The sequence below is a fragment of the Periplaneta americana genome, chromosome 6, assembly GCF_040183065.1.
Source record: "Periplaneta americana isolate PAMFEO1 chromosome 6, P.americana_PAMFEO1_priV1, whole genome shotgun sequence".
Classification (NCBI taxonomy): Eukaryota; Metazoa; Arthropoda; class Insecta; order Blattodea; family Blattidae; genus Periplaneta; species Periplaneta americana.
The window spans coordinates 109802716-109826138 of record NC_091122.1 but is presented as its reverse complement, the minus strand read 5'-3'; the positions used below and the strand labels follow the sequence as shown (position 1 = coordinate 109826138).

Below are 23423 nucleotides of genomic sequence, written 5' to 3'. Positions count from 1 at the left end.
ATATATATATATATATATATATATATATATATATATATATATATTTCATTTGTAAATTCGTAGGAGATCACATCTCTGGTTACAGCCTGAACTTGTAGCACCTCGAAATGCTTACATGTAGCTTACAGTTTGGAAATTACTATCTTAAGGCGTTTCTAATTAGTCTCCAATCTGTCTGAAAGTAATTTTAGATGATTTGGTACCTGTATTTTGTTTTGTGATGAATATATCCAGAAAAAGAATCTGGTTATTCAAACGTGTATTCAGACGTAATACAGTAAAATCCCTTGTATCCGGCACCAAAATAACCGGCAAAACCAAAACAACAGCATTTTTTGGATAGGTCGAAAAAAAAAAGTCATTTATGTGAAAGGGAAGAGTCGAAGATGTGAGTGGTTTTCGTGGATCGCACATGCCATATATTATTGTTTACTCTTTACATTGTTCACGCGTGAAAACATAGACAGAAAACCCCGTTATGTCCCTGGAGATCGGTAAGCTATCACTTTGGTCTTGCAAACAATTCACAGAGACGATATCTTTAAATTTACCACTTGAACTCGCCCGTTCAAAGGGGTATTGTACGAGTCTAAATAGGAAAGTGTGAAATTCTCTGTTCCTACAGCGTGTAAAAGTTTCATTCAAGTGATAGATAGTATATATATAAACAAGAAGACATTAGAGGTTCAAATCATAGAGTGCTACTTCATCTTCATAGTTGCGACATTGGCTACACTGCTCTTCAAGTCACATAGCCGCTGCCATAAGGTTACAAAAATGTTTAGTATTTTTTATGCTATTATGCATTACAATAAATTATGAACTGATGACTGTCCATTACCGTATTCAGTACTATAAATAAACAATTGTACCTATTTCAAAACTTTATTTTAAACATCTATATGAAAATTACTAAATTTAAACATGGATAAAAATGTTTATGCAATACAGTATGTCTTCACATAACCTATGAAAGTATTTTCCAATTATCTGGCAAAATCAGTTATCCAGCACTGGCTTTGTCCCACAGTTGCCGGATATGAGGAATTCTACTGTATCTCCAATGTTTAAGAACTATTTATAGATTCCTTTGTCAGACTAATACCAGTATAGGCAAAGAACTGAAGAGCCACCGACTCCATTAGGCACATTATGCATGGTTAATCCAAACAACTGGACTAGAGAGAAAACAGAATTTTAAAAAATCTCTAAGAAACACGAAAGTAGCATATACAATGTGCCTCCTATCTTTAAGAAAAATGAATGATATTGTGGTTATTCTGGCAGATAAAGATACATTCACTATCAATCTCAACACTAATCCTACACCAGAAAAGTATTTATTTTCTCACCCTACAGGAAACTGGAAAGTGAGTTATTGGGTTATTTTACGATGCTGTATCAACATCTCAGATTATTTAGCATCTGAATGAAATGAGTCCGGGGTCCAGCACCGAAAGTTAACTAGCATTTGCTCGTATTGCGTTGAGGGAAAACTCCGGAAAAAACCTCAACCAGGTAACTTGCCCCGACCGGGATTCGAACCCGGGTCACCTGGTTTCGCGGCCAGACGCGCTGACAGTTACTCCACAGGTGTGGACCTGGAAAGTTATTCTACTTTGAAGGTGGAAGGAGGACAGCATGAAAATGTTAGGAAAAATATTCCACAAGACTCCAATTTCGCCATTGTATGGACTGCCAAAAATTCACCAGTAGAAGGCACCATTAAGATTTATTGTAAATCTCGTAGCATTTCATACATATATTCTGGCGAAGTTCTTATTTAATAGAATAATTGCCTGGATTAGCCAGTCATATTTCTTGTAGTAGATGTATCTATTGCCCAGGCACTTGGAAGTTCTCCATTCGCCTTCTAGCTTCCCAGTATAATTTAGAGTCCGAATCCAAAAGATTTGATGCCAAGGCTGGACATTTTCGTAAATATTCTTGATTCATGAAAGAGTCTTCTAGATTGCACAGAATGCATTTTGGTGAATCAAAAATTCCAGTTTTAAACAGGTGTGCTGCTAAACAGTCATGGCCAGTTAGGATTCGAAATTTTGCCACTGCATCATGTCGAGGAAAATCAGGTATATGTTCTTTTTCAGTAAGCAATACTGGCCAAGATTTACTATTATTGTTTCCTTGAAATTTCTTTAGAATTTTGATTTGAAATATTGTATTTGTATGAACAATTTGGCACTATGATAAGATATCTTTTTCAAAGGTACTTGTAATATTTTAGTTCCTTTCTTTGCCAAACAATCTGCAATCTCTTTGCCCATAATACCGGTACCACAATGGGCAGGGATCCATTGGAGATGCAGGTTTTTATTTTGTTTTGCCAGTATGTGTATGGATGATTGAATTTCTGCGATTCTGAAATTTGTAGGAATATTGATTGAAGCTACGGCTTGGATTGCAGAAATTGAGTCGCTAAATATAACATTTTTGAACATATTAATTTGATAATTAAGTTGTGTTAATGCCCTGTTGATTACTGCAATTTCTCCGTCAAAATGAGTAGAAAGAATTCCTGTAGACAAATAAAAACTGAATAATTTGGAATATATTCCAGCCCCAGCTGGTTCATCATTTTGATATTTGGAGCCATCTGTATAAATGTGTAATCAATCTGTGTCGGGGTAGAATGTATTTATAGTTTCAAGAGCAACTTGTTTTAATTCAAGTGTACACGATTCTTATCTCTTCAAATTCTTAATTAAATTTGTATTTTAATTTATATTGTCATATTGTAATGGTGATTTAAGCAATAAAAACTTTTCTGGTTTCATGAAGCTTCTTTACCGTCATATTTCTTATTTATTTGAATTTTTTAGAAAATAATAAGGATGAAGGATGGGAATTGTACAGTGTAAATTAAATTGTTACGTTTTAAAAACTTCAATATTTATGTCCTGATAGTAGCCTTTTAGACAAAATAATATCTACTTATTCTTCATTATACGTACTTCATTATTGATGTTAAATAATAATCCATTTTGGAAAAAATTCTACAAATGGTGGTAAGCCACTTAGTGATATTAAGGTAGTAAATATTAGACATTTTACTATGGATATTTCATTTCCTATTAAAAAGTTTGATTAATAAATGAGATTTAATGGGATCTAACAATTATAATAATCGTTAAAATTAATATTGAATAAATTAAGATCAACTTAAAAAAAAAAACAATATTTTTAGAAATTTCTACAGAACCTCCTGTCTGGTAATCATCCGATCTCATAGCACTCCGAAGATAGTGGCTTCAAACTGAAACCACTATATTAAAAAAAAAGTTTTTCTACGCTCTTTAATCAGTTCGAAATTTTTTCTAAATTATGTTTCTAAATGATGCGAGATTTTAGACTTCACAGTGATCAACAAGCTATAAAAGAAATTATAGATGCCAATATTTCGTTTGATTTTCTCAGATGGTGGTGGTGGTGGCAGTGGTGAGAAAGAAGAAGAAGAATTCGCAAATGAGAAGATTCATTGTTTGTTTCACTTTTCTCACCTTAATGGCGAATATGATGATTCTTCCATCAGACACCATGTTCAGGAACAGAGCCATCGCCTCATCTTCGTGCGGTGAGTATGTGTCGAACGTGCGTTGAGCCATGACGCTGCCACTGGCCTGGTTCAGCACCAGCACGTGTATGCCCCTCCCCTTGTGCTCCTCACCATCTTCCAGGATCTAGCAAGCTACATTTACATTAAATTTCTCTCATTGCAGTTTCCTAGCATTATATAAAAGGAGCACTACCAGCAACTAGACGTAATTGCATCTGAAAAACAATTTTGTTACTTTCAAAACATATTAGGAACCTTTCAGCAACATAAACTCCAACCTGATTTAGTGAATATGTAGGTCTACGTGGGTTGATCAGTATAAAAATATTACAATATTCACATACTAGTGACGATTTTACTAGAGAAAACTGACACAGATTCACTACTATTCTACAGACTTTCCTTGACAACTGCGCCATTTGCCACATTCTGTAATTAATTAGTTCATCTTACACACTTAGAAGACATTTTCCCTCCAGTTGCAACCACCTTGTTTCAGAACATTTGGCGTCAGTGATATGATGAAAGATGTAGGGACTAAACCTGAACTGTATGGTGACATTTCTACAATTCAAGTGAAAATATTACAGAAAGTTCTGCTATACCATCATATGAAGCACTTTTAATGGAGAAGAATCATCACTTGTCCTGAGAAATATATGCCTTTATACTACCAGTGCGCTTCGTGCACCTCTAACTTTGAGTACCAGTACGTCTCAGAGTTGGAGTGAGTTAAAGCAGTGTCTTTCGTTCATTCGTACTGATGCTTATCATCACAGTATGTTAGTACTCAGCATTTGGGTGGTTGAAAGCCACTCCTTTGACTTCGAAGCACAACTATCTGCTAAAGGAAAATTTAAGGACATCATTTTCTCTGTTAAAGAAAAATTACACTATTTTAAAGACATTTTATTTTCTGTCTGTAGAAAATACACCTAATATAACATTGACAAGTATCAGCCTTATTATTTCACTATGTTAATATGATGGTGTATTATGTTTTTGTTTCACATAATTTTTTATTTCATATATTGTTGTAGTGAATAACAAACCACACTTTCAAACTTTCAAAGGAGAATGATTGCCTGTTGCTAGAAAACGCAGCCTTATATCCTATATCTTCGTTCCACTTCTGCAGAAACAATGGGGGGAATATTTGAAATATTTTACACAAGAATTACTTATCTCAAAATCTGTATCATTATTACAAATTTCATCATTTGAAATTAAGTCACAAATTTCGTCCTCGGCATCTTGCTATTATTCTTCTTTACAGGACGTTTAATGTTGCCTGTTACAAATAGCAGTACTCGGTCGTAATGTAACCGATCAACTAAAGTTCACTGCTGAACAAAACACACTGAAATCCCCACCCAAACGCAATTACGTACTGATCCCTAAAGTCAGAGGGGCATGAAGCGCAATGTAACGGCATACAATTCTTAGCCCTAATCATCACATAATTGAAAAGGGTTTCTCGAAGTTTTTCTTATTTTATTTTATACTGCACAGTATCTATTCGCATTGTCCGCATTTTACACAGTCTACCATTAACAAACTTAAAGAGTACCAGATTAAAGGTCAATTTGAAGTTCTCTCTTGATGAAATGACATGTTTCCATTTCACGGTCGCTCTCTTACTGGTAAAAGCGAAGTGATGCTGCCGTGAGTTAATGCCAGTAGCAAATACGTTCAGAAAACTATACCAACAGGTGTTGGTTGATGACAATTTACTTACCCCACAAAGCATGTAAGTCCTCGCACTTACACGAAAGACCAGTTTTCCAAAGCAAATTGGTATATACAATGCCAAAGCTCATCTGTATAGAATTTTCTACATAATTATAATGTTGGTCTATAGAGTATGTAGGTCTAACTTTTCTTCTGATCAACCTACGTACCAGTACAAATTAGAATACTATTTATCAGAATTCATATTAAATCAAAACTGCTACGAATGTCTGGAAGATTTTACACGTTTTTCTCCTCCAGAATGTCAAAATAATGAATACAGTACCATTAAATGATACATAGGCCTGCTTCCTCATTACACACATTTGGCAACAATTGAATAGCAACAATAATTTATTGTAATATCAAAAACTGTAACATTAATAAAAATAAAGTTTAAAACACAATAGTACTGGTACATTACTTTGTCTGAGTCAAAACAACCATATCCTAAGTAGAATTATAATAACTTACAGCCACTTCTTTCATGTAGTACTATTAAATCTGTGTAATTATCGCATACACTATTGTCCACTGAGATAAAAATAAAATGGTAAACACAGAGAAGAGAATTACAGGACTAGAAAAGCATGTAAATGGACAATTTCTCAATTAGATGCTGTAATCGAAATATCCTGTTTTTTTATGTTTAACTACCAGGTACTTATTGTTCCCTTTTGGATTTATTTTCTTTTTTATGTACGGTATATTATTTAGTAAAATATATTTTGTTAAATTAAATTATAGTTTATTTAATAATGCTCGCAACTGCCAAGGTTATATCAGCGTCGCCGGTGTGCCAGAATTTTGTCCCACAGGAATTCTTTTACATGCCAGTAAATCTACTGACATGAACCTGCTGCATTTAAACACACTTAAATGCCATCGACCTGGGCCAGGATCGAACCCGCAACCTCGAATACAGAAGGCCAGCACTATACCAACTACGCTACCGAGGCCGACTATATTTTGTTACTGTACATAATATGTACTGTAACAATTATCTTAAAGAATAGTCTGCCAAATTATTCATTATCATAATCTTACACATCCCTTTCTTTTGTATAGTCATAATATTCCTTCTGTCTGTTCTTAACCCCATTCCTGGTATCTACAATGACCATGACGAAGAGTACTACCTTCAATAGCTGATACATTTCTAATCACTACTCAGATCTCAGTTACTAAGTATGCTGGATTTCAAAAGCCTTATTTACTAGCAGACTTACTGTGCATTTGTTTATAAGGCCGTGTAAGCGAAAAGGACATGGGCAGGAGTTCCTCCATTTCCCTTCACTTCCCCTTTGTGCCCAGGGCTGCCATAAAATATATTATGCTGCCAAAATATGGCTGGTACATAACTTCATAATGCAAAGAGACAATCAACTGACAAATGAAGGTTAATGTATAAAAAGTGGTGCATTCTTTCCAGGAAATATTTCGACTTCAGTGCCCTTTTGGTAGAAATGAGGCTTCATTGATCACTAGTTCCACATCTTAAAATATTTGTACAGGTGTCACTTATATTACAGTAAAGCATTTCACTGTTATTCTGAAACATTTTTAAATGGTTTATCCCTCATCAACAGCTTATCAAAGTCTAGATCTAATGAGTATCGTAAACTGGGGTTACTTTGAACACAGAGGAAACTTTGAACATTTTTTCAGAAAATCATATTTAGGCTCCTACGTGCTGCACTTGTTATAGATGGAGGTGAATTATCATAAAAATCATTCTCATACGAAATTTACCTCCATCTAACAAGTGTAGCATCTAGAAACCTAAATATGATTTTCCGAAAAAATGTTCAAAGTTTCCTCTGTGTTCAAAATAACCCCAGTTTACGGTAATAACAATTCACGAATATTATATTAACATCCGTGACTTACCGTTGTGCCATCGACAGACACGGACACCTTGGATTGGCTGCTTACTACTTCAATGGCAAGAGACTTAGGTTGACTTTCCTGCAGTCTCAGGTTGTTCCGCCTGTTCTTCCCATCAACCAATTCTCCACCATCTCCTACTAATACATACAATAGTTAGTCACATTTCCTTACATAGAAGTTACATGAACTGAGTGAAAAATTTATCTCCTGTCTGGAAAGTACTGGTCAGGATATAATTTGCTCACCCAGTAATACTGTATATTTTGTAACTTCTGCATATTCCCTCTCACTAAATGTCACAGTATATTAAATTAATTTGTTTCTAATATGAACAAGAGGAAAGGCAATCATTTTTCTCAAACTTCAGAATTGATATTTTTAAGCAGAGTCACTGTTTGCTGTTATTCTTATTATAGGTAGTAGTCAGTGATTGAGGAGTAATGGCTGAAGGTTCTTGTGATGTACTGGTATATATTATTTCTAGTCAGTACATAAAACTCATTTTATTAGATGATGTCAGTTTGTTTCTACAGACCTTAACCAACATTTAGTAAACTAATTTTCAATAAGTTTATCCACATGGTACTGATAAACATGGTAAATGTACACATGAAAATTATATTTGTGCAAATTGCGGAAACCTTGTGCATCATTCTAAATCACTGTACAGAAAGATAAAATTAATGAAGTTTGTAGAAACAAAACATTATTTAATTTGCTTTTTGGAGTTTTATTACTTTCAATCCATCTTACTACACTCTATGTATAGGTACCTATTGTGTAATTACTGTAAAATCCCTCGCAACTGGCACCCAAATAACCGGCAATACCAAAACAACGACACTTTTGGCTGGTCCAAAAAAAAGTTTAAATCTGCCACATTGGCACAGTCTGGACTGTCAGTTTTGCCATATTAGGAAGTTCACACGAACTTTCATTTTCAGTGAATATTCGCACCTAAAATTAGTGTATTATTTGTGTTGTGTGATGTGTTTTAATAAAGAAAATCCACACAGTTTTATGTTAATTTAGTTATGTTCGGGTCGTCAGTGTTGCCACACTAGGAAGTTCGTACGAACTTTAATTTTCAGTGAATATTCCAACCTAAAATTACATTAGTGTATTATTTGTGTTGTGTGATGTGTTTTATGTTTATTCAGTTATGAGCAAGTGATAGAGAAATAAACTTCACATGGCTGCAGTTTCAACATTTGGCATAATGAAATACGGACTTTTGTTTTTGTATATACCAGTATTTATTCAATTATCCGGCAAAATCTCATATCCGGAACTAGCCTGGTCCCTTTGGTGCCAGGTAAGAGGGATTCTAGTGTAAATCATTAAACCTATATTAAGAATCAATTACTGTTGAATTTACATCACAGTAAAATACTGCCTATTTTTGTAAGTATTTCCAAACACTGAAAGGACTTGAGAAATGAAATTCTTTACGAGTAGGACCTTCAAGATTTATCGTTAGCAGAGTTCTAACTCTTTTTAAAGAAAGGCAGTTTCCAATTTCAGCTTTCACAAGATTCATGCAACTAAATCCTCACTCATAATTTACGGTATGCAATGGAATTGTTGCAGCATACTTTGTAACTAAATCAATTAGAGTAAATTGTTCACTTGCTAACATACATGAATTGTACCAACATTTTGAAATCCATACCTGAACATCTATAGCTCAATGCTTTCCTGACGACGCACAGTGTGTAATTTAGCGAGTCCAGCCGGCCAAAAATCATTTCTCGAAAACTAATTGCTCAATTTTCATAAAATTTAGTATGTACCTTCAATTATTGAAGTGGATAAGTTTTTAATAATGAAAATGAAAATAGCAACTATTTTTACTGAAAATAAAAATAGTAATATTGTAAAAAATTTCGATTCGAGTGAAAAAAATAAATTAAATGTTCATAATGTGGAATTAATGTTCATAATGTGGAATGCACTTAAAATTGAAAGCGTAAGGAGAAGGAATATGGCTACATATCTTACTCGTTCGGACGTCAGATGCATCCCCATCAGAATCTGTATCCTCGCTGCTAGTCTCTCCTTCGACAGCACCGACTAATGGAGGCTCGGAGACAACTGCTGCACTACTATTGAAATCGACCGCGATTTCTTCTTCTTAATTTCTTTACGCTGGTGATGTAAGGGTCCAAAGAAATAAGTAGCCTGAGTAAAAGATCGGTATTTGTGTCTTTTTTTATGTTTTTCTTGCGAAGACTTCTCTGAAAAGTCTAATATAGTATTTGTTCCTCGTTTCCTGGGCTTCCTCAGATAGATTGCCAGTAAGTATAATAGTGTCCTGTGACTTTTGTCCATGAGCCAAGAGTTTATGAAGGATTGTAGGCATATAATACTATTTGTGCAAGCATAAATATAATTCCCTTGTCTCCCTTGCATACATGTCAAGTGCCCGTTCATCAGTATTGCAAAACCGCAAGAAAAAGGTTTCTGATATATTATGTGTAAACGACTTATTAGATTTCCATATATTCCCGTAATATATGCGAAAGTGGAAACCTCCCTGAAAAATATTCTTGCGGTATTTGCATCGTTTTTATTGCGATTGCTTTGTTTTATCATGTCAACAACATGTCATGTCAACATGCCTGAACCTATCCTATCTTCAATGTTTCGCAATAAGTAAAACGATGGATCTAAATTAACTGTTACAAGGTTTTGTATTTCCCTTAATTCTTTATATTGATTTGAGGTCAACTGCAGATCATTAATCAAAACGAGATCCTTATTAGGTGACAATTGCTGGTCGTTTCTGCAAAATCAATTTTTACGATTTTTTTTTTCATTTTGTCGCACGTTGAAGTACTGCACGTGAAAGCTCTCCTACAATATTGGCTGCATCTCTTTTCCTAGAAGTTTTGAAATTCATATGGGCAACAGAAAGCTTTTCTTCTGGCGATATTTCTTTAAAATGTGGACTAGGTTTTTTTCCGTTTTGATCTTTCGCTCAGTCTCCGAAAAGTTTACGTGGACGTCCTCGAATGCTTGTACTAGCAGAATCAAATTGGAATTGTTTTGTAGTAGATGGCAAAGTATTATATATTTTATTTTCTGACTTTGCATCTTGGTTGAAACATAGCGCATTATATTTTAAGACATTTTTCTCATTTTTGCTGTATTTTTCCCACCGTAATCGAATTTTCGAGCATAGAAATTTAATTTATTTTTTTATTGACTGTAAAATGTCTTCAGAGTAATCTTTGAGACCAAAATGTTCAATTACATTTGAGAATTTCACTTTTCTCTCGCTCTTGTTCCACATCTATAAAACAGCTCTCCGGATTACAGAGCGCATGGTGTCTGAAAATAATTAATAGCTACTCTGTCTGCACCTGTTTGCAGAAAAAAATCATGACGTCGTATCCAGAAAAGTATAATGAATATCTCTACAAAATTTTATCGAGGTGATAGAGGGCTACACCTTTTAAAAGTCAACTCGAAATATATAATAAGGTAAAACTCAAACTCTTTGCACATGTTTATCCAGACACTTATTCTAGACAATAAGATAATAATTTTTGTCACGAAAATTAGCTTATATGTTAGTACATACCTTCTTATAATATATCCACACTTGATCTCATCACAGACATGCAACTTTCGCTCTGTTGTGAGGGTCCCCTATCAGATGTAAGCATCTGTCTACACTTGGATAGTATACTTTGGAGTGTTATAAACACGTCTATATAAGAATTTAGCATTAAAGATAGGGTGTGAAAATTGATTTTTGGCCGGCTAGCTGCTTGAAATTACACACTGTGCGACGATTCCATTAACATGTGATTTAAATTTAAATTCTCCAGAACTAAATAATCCACACACATATCTGATTTCATTTTCTCCATAATCATCTTCGTTTCTGAAGTTTTCTGAAGCCCAATGTGGTTCTCTCATTTTTGCACATTTATAAAGCATTTTTAGAAATCTAGTACCGATAGCAAAATGCGATCAATGTGACTGTGGCTTAAACCCTACCTACTGATAAATCGTTGTTTTCATTTCGTTTCATTTTCATTAGATATTATCCAAACGACTGTATTATTTGAATGATTACCTGTAGTAAGCACCTCATCATGCAGACGCCTGCTTGTGTCCAGGATGAACATGACGTTGATTCCGATTGTTATGAGCAGCACTACGACCAGCAAGCCCTGAAAACAATCAAGCAGTCAGAACAGAGACGTATGCAAGGGGGGAGGGGTTACCGGGTTTGAACCTCCCCTTGAACTTAAACAAAAAGTGACATATTTAGATTTGAGTATGATTTTTATCCATAATAGTTCTTTTCTCAAATTGTTCACTGTCTGAGTAACAAAATCTACATCGACATAAGGCATAGTCCTCCTACTCCTCCTTGAATATATTCATCATGTCAGTTTCATTCTTCATCCTTGGTGAGTTCCATTATTGTGTTTCATTAAATTTATTTCAATATATTTTATTGTTTTCATGGACTTTTCTGTTATATATAGTTAAAATTTGTTACAAATTGGATGGTTGTGAAAAAATGACGTTTCAAAGATTTTATAAGGATGTTAATGAATGTTCCATTAAAACATAGTATAATATTAATAAATGTACCATAACACAATAATAATAATAATAATAACAATAATAATAATAACAATAATAATAATATATTATTATTATTATTGTTATTATTATTATTATTATTATTTATTTATTTATTTATATTTATGTGCTGGACAACAGCCATTAGCCAATAATAGTCGAGCACATTAATACAATAAACTAATAAGTTACAATAGTAAAATGAACAACAATGATGCAAATTAACTATATAACTGTGACAATAACAACAAGTGGACAGCATGCATTGCAATGTTTAAATTACAACAAACAATACAATTATTATTAAATTTCAGAAAAGAGTTAAATATTACAGATAATATACCGGTTTGTGAAGGAAAATAAACATAAACAATCTTGAACGAAGAATTTTCCTCTAATTTATGATATATTATACTTTGAGAATAATAATGATGATACAATGATAATTAAGTATAATGTCCGAAAGAATACATAAATGATAAATCATTGCTAAGAACAAACCAAGTCTATACATGGAAAGGATCGAATTCGCAGCCATGCATGTTGGCATTTTTTATGCATCTGGAGACTGGTGAATAAATTTGTATAGTAAAGTTTGTGGGCTCTCATATCTTTTGTTGGAATACGTATGGTAATATTGTTTAAGAAGGAGTTACACCTTTGAGGACCTTACGAAAGAACAGATAATCTAGCTCACGGCATCTAGCATATAGGTTTTGACAATTAAACTATTCACATTTTCTCTCGTAACTATACCCGGAATTAATAGGCAGAAATCAGAATGAACATAAAGATATACATTTTCTTTGTACCGTATATTATTTTCTAATTTAGCCGAATCTGTAGTTACAATCGAGTTCCAAGCTACAAATGCATATTCGAATTTAGATCGCACCAATGTATAGTAGAGAATAATAATAATAATAATAATAATAATAATAATAATAATAATAATACACAAAATTTAAAATATTGATAATGTAAATTGCAAAAAATTTTAATAAAAACCTTACCCCCTCTTCACAAAATTCTGCGTACGCCACTGAGTCAGAATATAATAATACTAATCAGAATCGTCTAAGAATTGTTAATGGTATACTCCCAAAATGGACTCCAAAAAATGAAAACTTATAGTCATGAAAAAAGTTATTGAGGAGGAAAAATGTTTAATTTTTAGCTACTAGTAATTAAATCAACGACTTAAAATGTAACAACACATTTATTGAACAGAATGTGTAGCTGCGTCGGGTGGGTATTTTTTTGCTTTCTCATTATATGAATTATAAAAAGAAAATATTATGGTGGTTTAAATAAAATCTATTTAGATAACTGCGTGGACGTACAATTTTTCAGCACCAAGCAAGGTGGCTCAGATGGTTACGTTTGAGACTTGCTTTCGGGAGGTCCTGGGTTCAAACCCTTTGGTCAGCCAATCTGATTGAAATGCCGGATTGGAAGTTTACATACCATGATATATCACCGTCTTAATCACGAATATCATAAACATTAAAACAAATATAAATCAGTTACATGAACAGACGCCATGAACACACAACAATAGGAACAGAAACTCAACAACAGTCCACGGCCTACTGATATACCCAAAGATCCTATACACGTGATATGATCATAGATGCGTTAAAGCGTGTATAAATAAATAAATAAATAAATAAATAAATAAATAAATAAATAAATAAATAAATAAATAAATAAATAAACACACGGTGTTGGATCGTATGCAGTCTATCTGCGTACAACAATTTCTCTAGAACTATTGGACGAATTTTGTTCATATTCAGTATCTACCAGTCAATTTATCTGGGAATAAGGCACATGGGATATAATACATTGAGTAAAAATGAACGAGCCGGTATTTAAAACAAAAATTCACATACGCAACACTCATACAATGAGAATTCACTTCAAGATAAACATATTATTTTCTTCGCGTTTTTTTTATTATGTAGAATAAACAGAGAAATAATATGAATTTACTATCATAAGAAAAGAACCGTCTTGGTTGGCTCAGTTGACAAAGTGCTAGTTCATGATGATCACTGATCCAAGTTCAAATTTTGACGATGGCGGAGTTGTATTACGAAGATTTTTTCCTCCGGAATTATCATGTTTTTCTCTCATCATTCCAACAACACTCTCTACAATTATTCTTTTTTCATTATTATAGCCATCTCGAAAAATAGGGCAACACCTGTGCTTGCGTGACGATGAATCGATCGTCCGCCATGATGGGTATTCCTCGCTGTTTGTCCGAAGATTGGTAGATAACATGACGACACATGCAAATCTGTGAGGTACTGCAAACCATCACTACAGGTATGCGGTAAGGATTATGACTGGAAAGCAATGCGTAGTGCATGGTGAAGCTGGATTGATGAAATTAATTGTCTTATGTTATCAAATAAACTAAACATTTTAATTGACGTTGGATGCCTTAATTTATTATTGTGCCGTTTTTTGTAACTGCAGCACAAATCGTGAACAATTCAGCTCGGCTACCTGTAACCTTATGTTTCTTTCATCCTTAAAATTTTGCGAAAAATATCACTTAGTGATTTAAGACGCCGCTTATTCCGTCGGATCCCGATCACTTAGTCACTCAAAACGAGTGCACCTCTACACATGTGTGGACATTGTGTCACTGTCATACATCTATGACTCAGCGCATGAGGGTAGGCCACTAGAGGGAACCCAAGAGGTGGAACTTAAACTGAGAGGATTCGATCCGACATCGGGATGGGAATCCGGTGTGGCTTAGTGGATAGAGCGTCAGCACGTAAAGCTGAAAACCCGGGTTCCAATCCCGGTGCCGGAGAGAATTTTTCTCTGTTCCACTCATCCTTCATCATATGAAGATGCAGAATTTCTGCACGGAAATATCGTATGTACTTCGGTAGGCCTACATCGTAATAATATATTTAAAATTTCACTTCAATATAGAGGATATTGGCATCGTTTCGTTATAATGTAACGTACGCAATAACGTGTTGCATTCATTACATTAATTTCTTTCTTGCATAACCATTCAAAATTAATATTAATATCATTAGACTGGAAACTGTCGGTCGATTTTCGCTCATACAGTTTCCAGCTTTATAGACATTTTTCGTTGTATATACGATATTAGGCCTACTATATTCCGAATTTAGAGAGTGCAGAAGTTTCTGGCGGTGTAAGTAGAAAATAAATGTATAAAATATTAGAGTGAATACAATAAGTCAATAGCCTGTATTCTATCCGAGACTACATAGCGGAGAGATACTTAAAACAGTGACGTGGGATTTAAGAAATTCCTCGGATTGCGTGAAACGTCATTATTCCTGGTATGTAATTATAATTTTAGGATGGGTAAGGTTTAAATAAATATTACCACAGATATAATGAATACACCCTATTCAATAACTAGATAATGGAGCGAGTCGGGTGATATGGAAAACCTCAATCAATGCCCCCATTTTTTAATCTTGCGTACACTACTTTTAACACTTAAATATAAATGATTGGTTGATTGGCAAACTTACTCGTGTTAAATTACATAAGCAACTGTAGCTTACAGCTGTTTCGGTGCTTTCACACCATCCTCAGAGCCTACTAGATCTCGGCGTCATCTCGAACTTCGCTGCCTGTTGTGGGGATGCGTTTGCGTGTTGAGAAGTGTTGAAACGTGGAGTCAAATAGTGTGTGTGTTCTGAAATTGATCTATGTGTTGAGAATTTAATCAGGGCATGTTTTAGTGTGTGTGTGTGTGTATTTCATATTGTTCTAGTGTGTTGATCCAAAAACCAAAAACTCAACACACTAGAACAATATGAAAAAAAACACACACACACGCACACAGGCACGCACACGCACACGCGCACACGCACACGCACCCCCCCCTGATCAAATTCTCAACACACAGATCAATTTCAGAACACACACACTATTTGACTCCACGTTTCAACACTTTTCAACACGCAAACGCACCCCCACAACAGGCAGCGAAGTTCGAGATGACGCCGAGATCTAGTAGGCTCTGAGGATGGTGTGAAAGCACCGAAACAGCTGTAAGCCATAGTTTCTTATGTAATTTAACACGAGTAAGTTTGCCAATCAACCAATCACTCAATCAATGACTCAATGAGGGAAAAAGGAGGAAGTGTAAGCTAAAAGGTACACGAATGCTCGTCTTTGAAAGGGCTCTTGGGAATCATAGTCCCATTTATGTGAGCTCCTAATCTAAAGGCCACTTGTCCCATTTCATTCACACCGTCCCATTTCAGGGAAATAGCTGAAAAAAAACCGTAAATAGCAAGAACATTAAATAGCTGGACAATTAAGTCAGCCGCGTAGCCTACTATCACTGCATTCCGCAACAGCTCTCATCCAGTCGTCGTGCGTCGAGCCGAAGGAGGAAAGGTCAGAATTTGGAACTCCGAAATGTATACTGGTGGGTGGTAAATCCGTGGGGCATTTCTTTTAGGACTCATCCCGACATATTAAACAGAGAAAGGAGCGAGAGAGACATCATGAAAAACCACGAGGCATGAAGTTCATCTTACACTTCTGTTTCCATGGTACCACGGGTAAAATCGAAGTTTACAGAAAAGCCTTTCATGTCAAAACATTATAATTTTTCTCTCCTTGTACGTCGAGTATAAACGTTTCAAGTAAAAAAGAATGCGTGGGAATAGTAGAGTTAATTCAAATGTGAAAAGAGTACCCACCTGGAATATCTTGGTAAGGACACGCCGTCTGCCCAGCGGGCGCGCGATCAGGGCCTGTGAGCTGTACAAGCTACCGCGCTTCGGGATGAACGGCTGGGCGCGCGGGTTCGGCTGCCAGGACTCCATGGCTCCGGTCACTCTGCTCCGAGCATGCGCACCTGCGGACAAATATTATTTTGCTGTATTACTTTGTCCCAAATCCAAAAGTATACATATTGTTTGTTACGCATGAGATGAGCGGGAGATGAAGCGGCAGGAAGAAGTACGTTAGGAAGTTAACTCATTTTGCCACGTGTTCTTCTTGTGAAAAGAATAAAAGCAAGAAAACAGCTTATTTTTCTGCTATAAAATAATAATTGCAAAGGTATGTTAAAATTTTAATACATCCTTGAATTCGTAATAACTGCCAAACCTTTGTAATGGATATTGCAGTAAAGGTTCTAAAGTTTGTATTGTTAACAACCAACGACCTTGCTTCCGCCATCTTAAATTGCGTCACAGCACTAGACATCTTACCCTGATACTTGGGAAGATGCTCACTTTTTCGGGGTAAGATGGCAACTTGTTGCAAGAGTTTTATTCTTTATTTTATTCCAGGGAATGCGTAAACATTACGTAAGATCCTCTGAAACAGGTCAGTGGATTGAAGACAGTCTTCAACTTGCGATGAAACATGTTAGAACAGGGAGTTATGAAATGTTTTAGAGCATCGCAAGCATACGGGATTCCTTACCATACACTTAAACGCCGCCTAAAAAGAACGATGACAAAAAATGTAATGGATTGAATTCATTGTGTGCAAGAAGTGCTTTCACGAATCTTGCACACGGCAATAAAATCTGTGCAATGGCTGTGTTGCTAAGTAGTGATAAACGAGTGAGAAAGTGTCCATGAGCTTCAGATTGTCATTTTTGTTATATACATGTATCAAACCAAGTTCAGGTTATATATATATATATATATATATATATATATATATATATATATATATATATTAGTAAATGTGTTAATTGCATTTGCCATCTTACCCGACTATCGGGGAAAGATGTCTACAGTGCAGGTAAGACGAAAACCTTTACCTATAAACAAGGTAATTTATGTTTTCTCTTTTATACCAAAAATATAGTTTCAAAATACCTTCCAGACTTTGATATTTCAATATGAAATTCAAAACTAAATGAACAGTATCTTAAATTTTCAATAAAAAAAAGTTAGGCATCTTCCCCCGATCCACTCTAGCGACGCAGTAGCGACTTTATCAGTTGCTGGTGACTGTTTTTGTACTTAGGAAGTGAGAAGTTGCGCTATTAATTACAATTTGCATTAGATTAAACAATTATTAACAATTACTTTATTAAAATAAGTAGTATCCTTTAATTTCCATACGCATATGTTTTCGGCATGAGTAATAATCTGACTACTTACTGGGATAGTGATATTTATCATAATCAGCAACCGCAGTCAAGGTCACATTCCTTCCGCTCATCTTCTCGTGAGTAACCAACAACACATATTTACGAAGCACATACATACATACATACATACATACATACGTAGTTATTTCAAAATTCTTTTCTCACTTTGGAAATGAATCTAACAAAGACGAACAACCTGCAACAATAAGTTCAATCATGCACCAGTTGTCGATAAACTACCAGTACAAAGACGCGGAACCCGTTTCTAGTGTAGACAAGAAGTTCTTTTCATCGTAATTACTCCCAAAATAGCTCTGAGAGTCCACCCACCACTCTCCTGTCAAGTGTGGGGATTTTTATTTCTTCTTCATACTGAGTATAAAGGGAAAACGCCGTGTTGCTGGAAAAAATCGATTTCCGAGATAACCAGTGTTGTACAGATTTTCAGTAGGCCTATCCCCGGTATTGGAAAAGTAGCTTTTGACATGCCCTTGTGTCTGTTAGTTTATGTAAACAGATTTATTTTCGAAATTATTGAATAAATTTTGTCCAGATTCCGTTGATTCGCGCCAATTTTATTCGAAAATAGGATATATAAAATACGATAATTTTTGCTAAATGTAAAGCCTAATGAATATTTTGTAACAATACAAAATGTCGAATCACTCAAACCTGGTTCTTCCTTTCAGGTTCCTGTTCTGATTTCTTCCTTATTGTACTAGGCAGGTATAAAGAATAAGAATTTTGATGCTGCAGAAAAATTGATTTCGAGAATTTCACGAAAGTATGCTACAAGTTTTCATCACTGATCTCGAAAAATGGTTTCTGGCAAGCTATCCGTGTGAAACCATTTATGCAAAACAACAGAACTTGTGCTTATTTCCATATTTACGAGTTGACTGAACCAGAAATGAGGCACAACAAACATATACTATTTTTTTACTCAATTTGAGAGAGTACTATTATTACTACTGGTACTACTACTACTACTACTACTACTACTACTACTACTACTACTACTGGTACTACTACTACTAATTACTCCTACACTCTAGATGAGAGGGCGTTAGTTCTCCCATGATAATAAGCCTACAGCCTACTCAAATCGTCGCAGTACATCTATTCTCTATGGGATCCATGAAAAGTTAGAGGTGCACTTCAGCCGTTATGTATACACCGCAAGAGATGCATGGCAGAAATAGCAGAAACTTCGTATTTGGATAATAATTACTTCATTTATTTTTTGGTATTGCCCTATTAAAAGCGAGAAGTACGAAAGAGTCGATTTTCGAGTTTGAAAACTCATGCGACCAATAGAACAGCTAGTGGACGTGGATAGTGATAAAATGCAAACATCATAAAACACAGGGATGGGCAGTTTTTATTCGGCTGACATTATGTGTGCTGGCAGCCATTCTGTTGCGATAAATCACCATCGAAATGTGTCGCTTTAATCACAAATAAATGAGATTATCAGCCTCCGACTCTATGTGTACCTGAAGCACTGGTTTGTAATGTAACCACATTCAGCGTATCACAGAAATACAAAGTCCTTAGCGTTATGTGGAAGCCGCAGTTACGAGTATGAATTCAAATCCTCCTTAGAATAGCTAAGTTGTCAATGTGACGTAGCCTTGTGTCGTGGCGACTCTTTTAGACACGAGTTACATCGTAACAGCATTGTGCAAGTGGAAAGAAGACTAATATTAGCTAGGGCAAAGTCTGAAAAGACTTGAAAGGATAGACAGATCCTGCCTATATAGATATATTCGAGAGATAAACGCACGCGAACAGACAGACAGACAGACAGACAGATAGATAGATAGGTGGGTGGGTGGTTAGATAGATAGATAGATAGATAGATAGATAGATAGATAGATAGATAGATAGATAGATAGATAGATAGATAGGTAGATAGGTAGGCAGGCAGGCAGGCAGGCAGGCAGACAGACAGACAGACAGACAGACAGACAGACAGACAGACAGATAGACAGATAGATAGATAGATAGATAGATAGATAGATAGATAGATAGATAGATAGATAGATAGATAGATAGATAGATAGATGTCGCAAACACCGAGTACTATTTAAAGGGACACTGCCAAAGATTTCGAAGTCCTTTAGTGACGAAGAGTAACATTTCTGAACATAGAATACTTATTAAAAATATTTGCCCTGGCACAGCTACAGTGGACTACTGTTACTTTTACTACTACTTTTAGCCCCTACCACTGTTGTTGATGACACCATTATTACTATTGCTCTGCTAGCTCATACTATTGTTATTACTACTAGCCTACAATAGTCACTTCTATCACAGCTGTTACCATTACTAGGTCTACTATAATGCTTTTCGCGCAAATTAGTTCATACGTCTCATCCTTTTTGTAACTACAATATTTCGTCTGGGCGGATGTAATATTTAAATTACTTCCACTAGCAGCGACTGAGTCTTAACAATACAACTAGGCAACGTTGCTTGCTTAAACGCGAATGACTCATGTTGTTCTGGGCGGCTAGAAAGCCTAAATCATGAACTAAATAGTATGAAAATGGTTATAGCCCTACTAGTATTATTAATACTGTTATTATTACTGTATGAGGGCGTAAGTATGCATCAAAGATAATATTAAATATCAATCATTATCTCTTGATCATTTTTGTCATGAAAAACACTTTGAAGTTTGTGCAATTGTTGTGACTAATTTTAAACTTATTCTTGTTTCTATTTATCGTTGTCCAAGTGGTGACATCGATATATATTTTTTAATGTACTTGAGGAAATTATATTCTTCTTACATTCGTATAACCTGTCGATGGTATTATGTGGTGATATTAGAATAATCTAGATATTAATAAGAAGTCACTATCTACTATCCAGTTTCAAAATATATTGAGGGCAACGAACTGCCATTACTCAAATGTCGTTCCTTGTAGAGGCAACTCTTATTTGGACTATGCTGTTACTAATACATCTCATGAACTTATTGATGTATTTAAGCTTACATTGTCTAATCATAGTGTTTTGTCTACAATTATAATTTTTAATGAATGTATATACAGTCACAAACTTCGAGAGTTAATCAAACTTCACATTTTAATGAAGAGAATTTAAATCTTTTTGTAAACTATTTACTCGTATATACAGTTGAATGGGATATGATTCTTCATTTTGAGTTCTGTGTATTTTACGAGTTTATGTCTATATTTTGTATATCTCTTGTTACTTGTTTTCCAATTAAATCAATCAAGAGAAAGCACACTGTGACCTGTACCAAGATCAGGTTGGTATAACAGTGAACTTAAGTATTTGAAAAATGCTGTTACCTTTTATCACAATTTGATGGAATGGTCTTTACGATATAATACTAAGGTTCAGGAAAAACTCTATTTAATGCTGATAAATATAAATACAGAATGTGTTTAAAAAGACCAATCTTATTCATAACGCTACATATTATTAATAATTATTTTTCTAGTAAATGCAAAGCCGCCTGGAAAATAAAATGGTACTAGAAATACTTGTATGAAACCAAACGATGTACTTTTAACCGCTGATGATTTTAATGACTATTTTATAAATTCCGTAAAAGAGATTAGGGAAAATGTTGGGCATTGTAATTTTAAAACTTTAAATCTTTTAAATAATTTTAAGGTATCTCAAGGGGTGGTTCTCCAGCTTGGGGGTTGGGCGAAGGGCTAACAACCCATCACCGTAAAAAAAAAACAGCTTGTTACGAATCCCTACAATAAGATGGGCAGAACATGTAGCACGTATGGGTGAATCCAGAAATGCATATAGAATGTCAGTTGGGAGACCGGAGGGAAAAAGACCTTTGGGGAGGCCGAGACGTAGATGGGAGGATAATATTAAAATGGATTTGAGGGAGGTGGGATATGATGATAGAGACTGGATTAATCTTGCACAGGATAGGGACCGATGGCGGGCTTATGTGAGGGCGGCAATGAACCTTCGGGTTCCTTAAAAGCCATTTGTAAGTAAGTAAGTAAGGTATCTCAAGTGCTTTTAAATTACAATAAAATTAGTCTCCGAAAACGATGTACTTAAAATTGTTTAAAATTTCAAGAATTCTAAATGCAAAGACATTTATGACATTAGTAGTGATTTTCTTAAACATGTTAATACCTTATATCACTAAATCATTGACGCAATGTATTAATCAGTGCCTATTAAAGGGGATTTCACATAAGTTCATAAGATATAAAAAAACCTGTGACAAAACTGAAGTAGAAAATTATAGACCAATTTCAATTGTGCCTGTTTTCCAAAGTTATAGAATCTGTTATGCAAAGTCAATTATACGACAATTCCGAATCAAATTAATTATTTAATTCAGATCAATTTGGTTTTAGGCGTGGACTCTCCACATTATAATATGCTGTGGTTAAATTGGTTTCATCAGCTATTCATGGTTTTGAAGAATTTAGTGGTAGCTCAGCTGTTTTGTATGATCTCTCTAAAGCTTTTGATTGTGTATCTCATTCAGTTTTAATTGCTAAACTGCAATAATATGGAATTACTGGCATCGAATTATAACTTTTCTCAGCTTACCTCTCTTAATCGTAGCCAAACAGTTTATCTAAATGGAAATTATTCTAAAGTGAATAGTGATGCTCCACAAGGTTCCGTTTTGGGCCCACTTTTGTTTGTAATCTTGGTAAACGATTTTTCTGCCAATGTTAGTTGTGATACTGTGTTATATGCTGATAATACCACTTTACACTATACAACATGTGACATAAATATATGAAACCAAACTATGTATAGTCAATTCGATCAACGAGAGTAAGAACTAGTTTCAGAACAATGTATTTTGTCTTAATATGATTAAAATCCAATATATGAGTTTCTCTTTATCTGACGTACAAAATGTTGATTCTCTCAATGAAGTTAAACTCTTGGACATCACATTGGACTATAAACTGACTTAGGCCCGTCATAGTGATGCCGTTTGTACTACATTGTCTAGAGTGACCTATTTATTAAAACGGGACTAGTACCTAAGCATTATCTAAAAAGTGCGTATTAAGTTTTTTCAATAGCATAATTAGTTTATGGCATCTGTTTATGGGGTAATGACAGTAGTATATTAAAAAATTTAATCCTTCATGAGAAAACTATTAGGATAATTACAGGATCTTGATATAATGCACACTGTAGACCTCTGTTTACAAGTGAAAGAATCTTAACTTTTCTTAATAGTTATTGTATCATTGTCTTCTTCATATAAAAAATATATTGATCACTATAGTTGCAAGTCTCAGCTGCATCATTACTTAACTAGAAGAATCGATACAATGCTATATATCGATGCCTGAGGAGTCATAAATTCAGATTTTCTGATTTATGTTCAGGATTAGTTAAACGTTTTTTTAAAATCTCTCTTTGGATGTTCCGTCAGGTAACACGTAACGTAAAATAAGTGTTAGTTGATCAACATGTGCAACTTTGGGTATGTAG

At 34.7% G+C, this 23423-nt stretch overlaps 1 protein-coding gene across 8 annotated transcripts in view; it reads right to left on the bottom strand.

Moving 5' to 3' along the window:
• Positions 1–23423, bottom strand: part of LOC138701645 (protein O-linked-mannose beta-1,2-N-acetylglucosaminyltransferase 1-like) — a 1230831-nt gene that overhangs the window by 26638 nt on the left and 1180770 nt on the right. For 7 of the 8 annotated variants that reach the window (XR_011332653.1, XM_069828753.1, XM_069828752.1 and 4 more), the window contains 4 exons: positions 16525–16682; positions 11283–11379; positions 7196–7332; positions 3519–3698 (listed from right to left, as the gene is read on the bottom strand). Coding sequence is in view for 7 of the 8 variants with exons in the window: in XM_069828753.1 (XP_069684854.1) it covers positions 3519–3698; positions 7196–7332; positions 11283–11379; positions 16525–16650 (540 nt within the window). In the remaining variant the exon portion in view is untranslated. The remainder of the gene's footprint in view (positions 1–3518; positions 3699–7195; positions 7333–11282; positions 11380–16524; positions 16683–23423) is intronic. The other variant, XM_069828758.1, reaches the window with a different exon arrangement.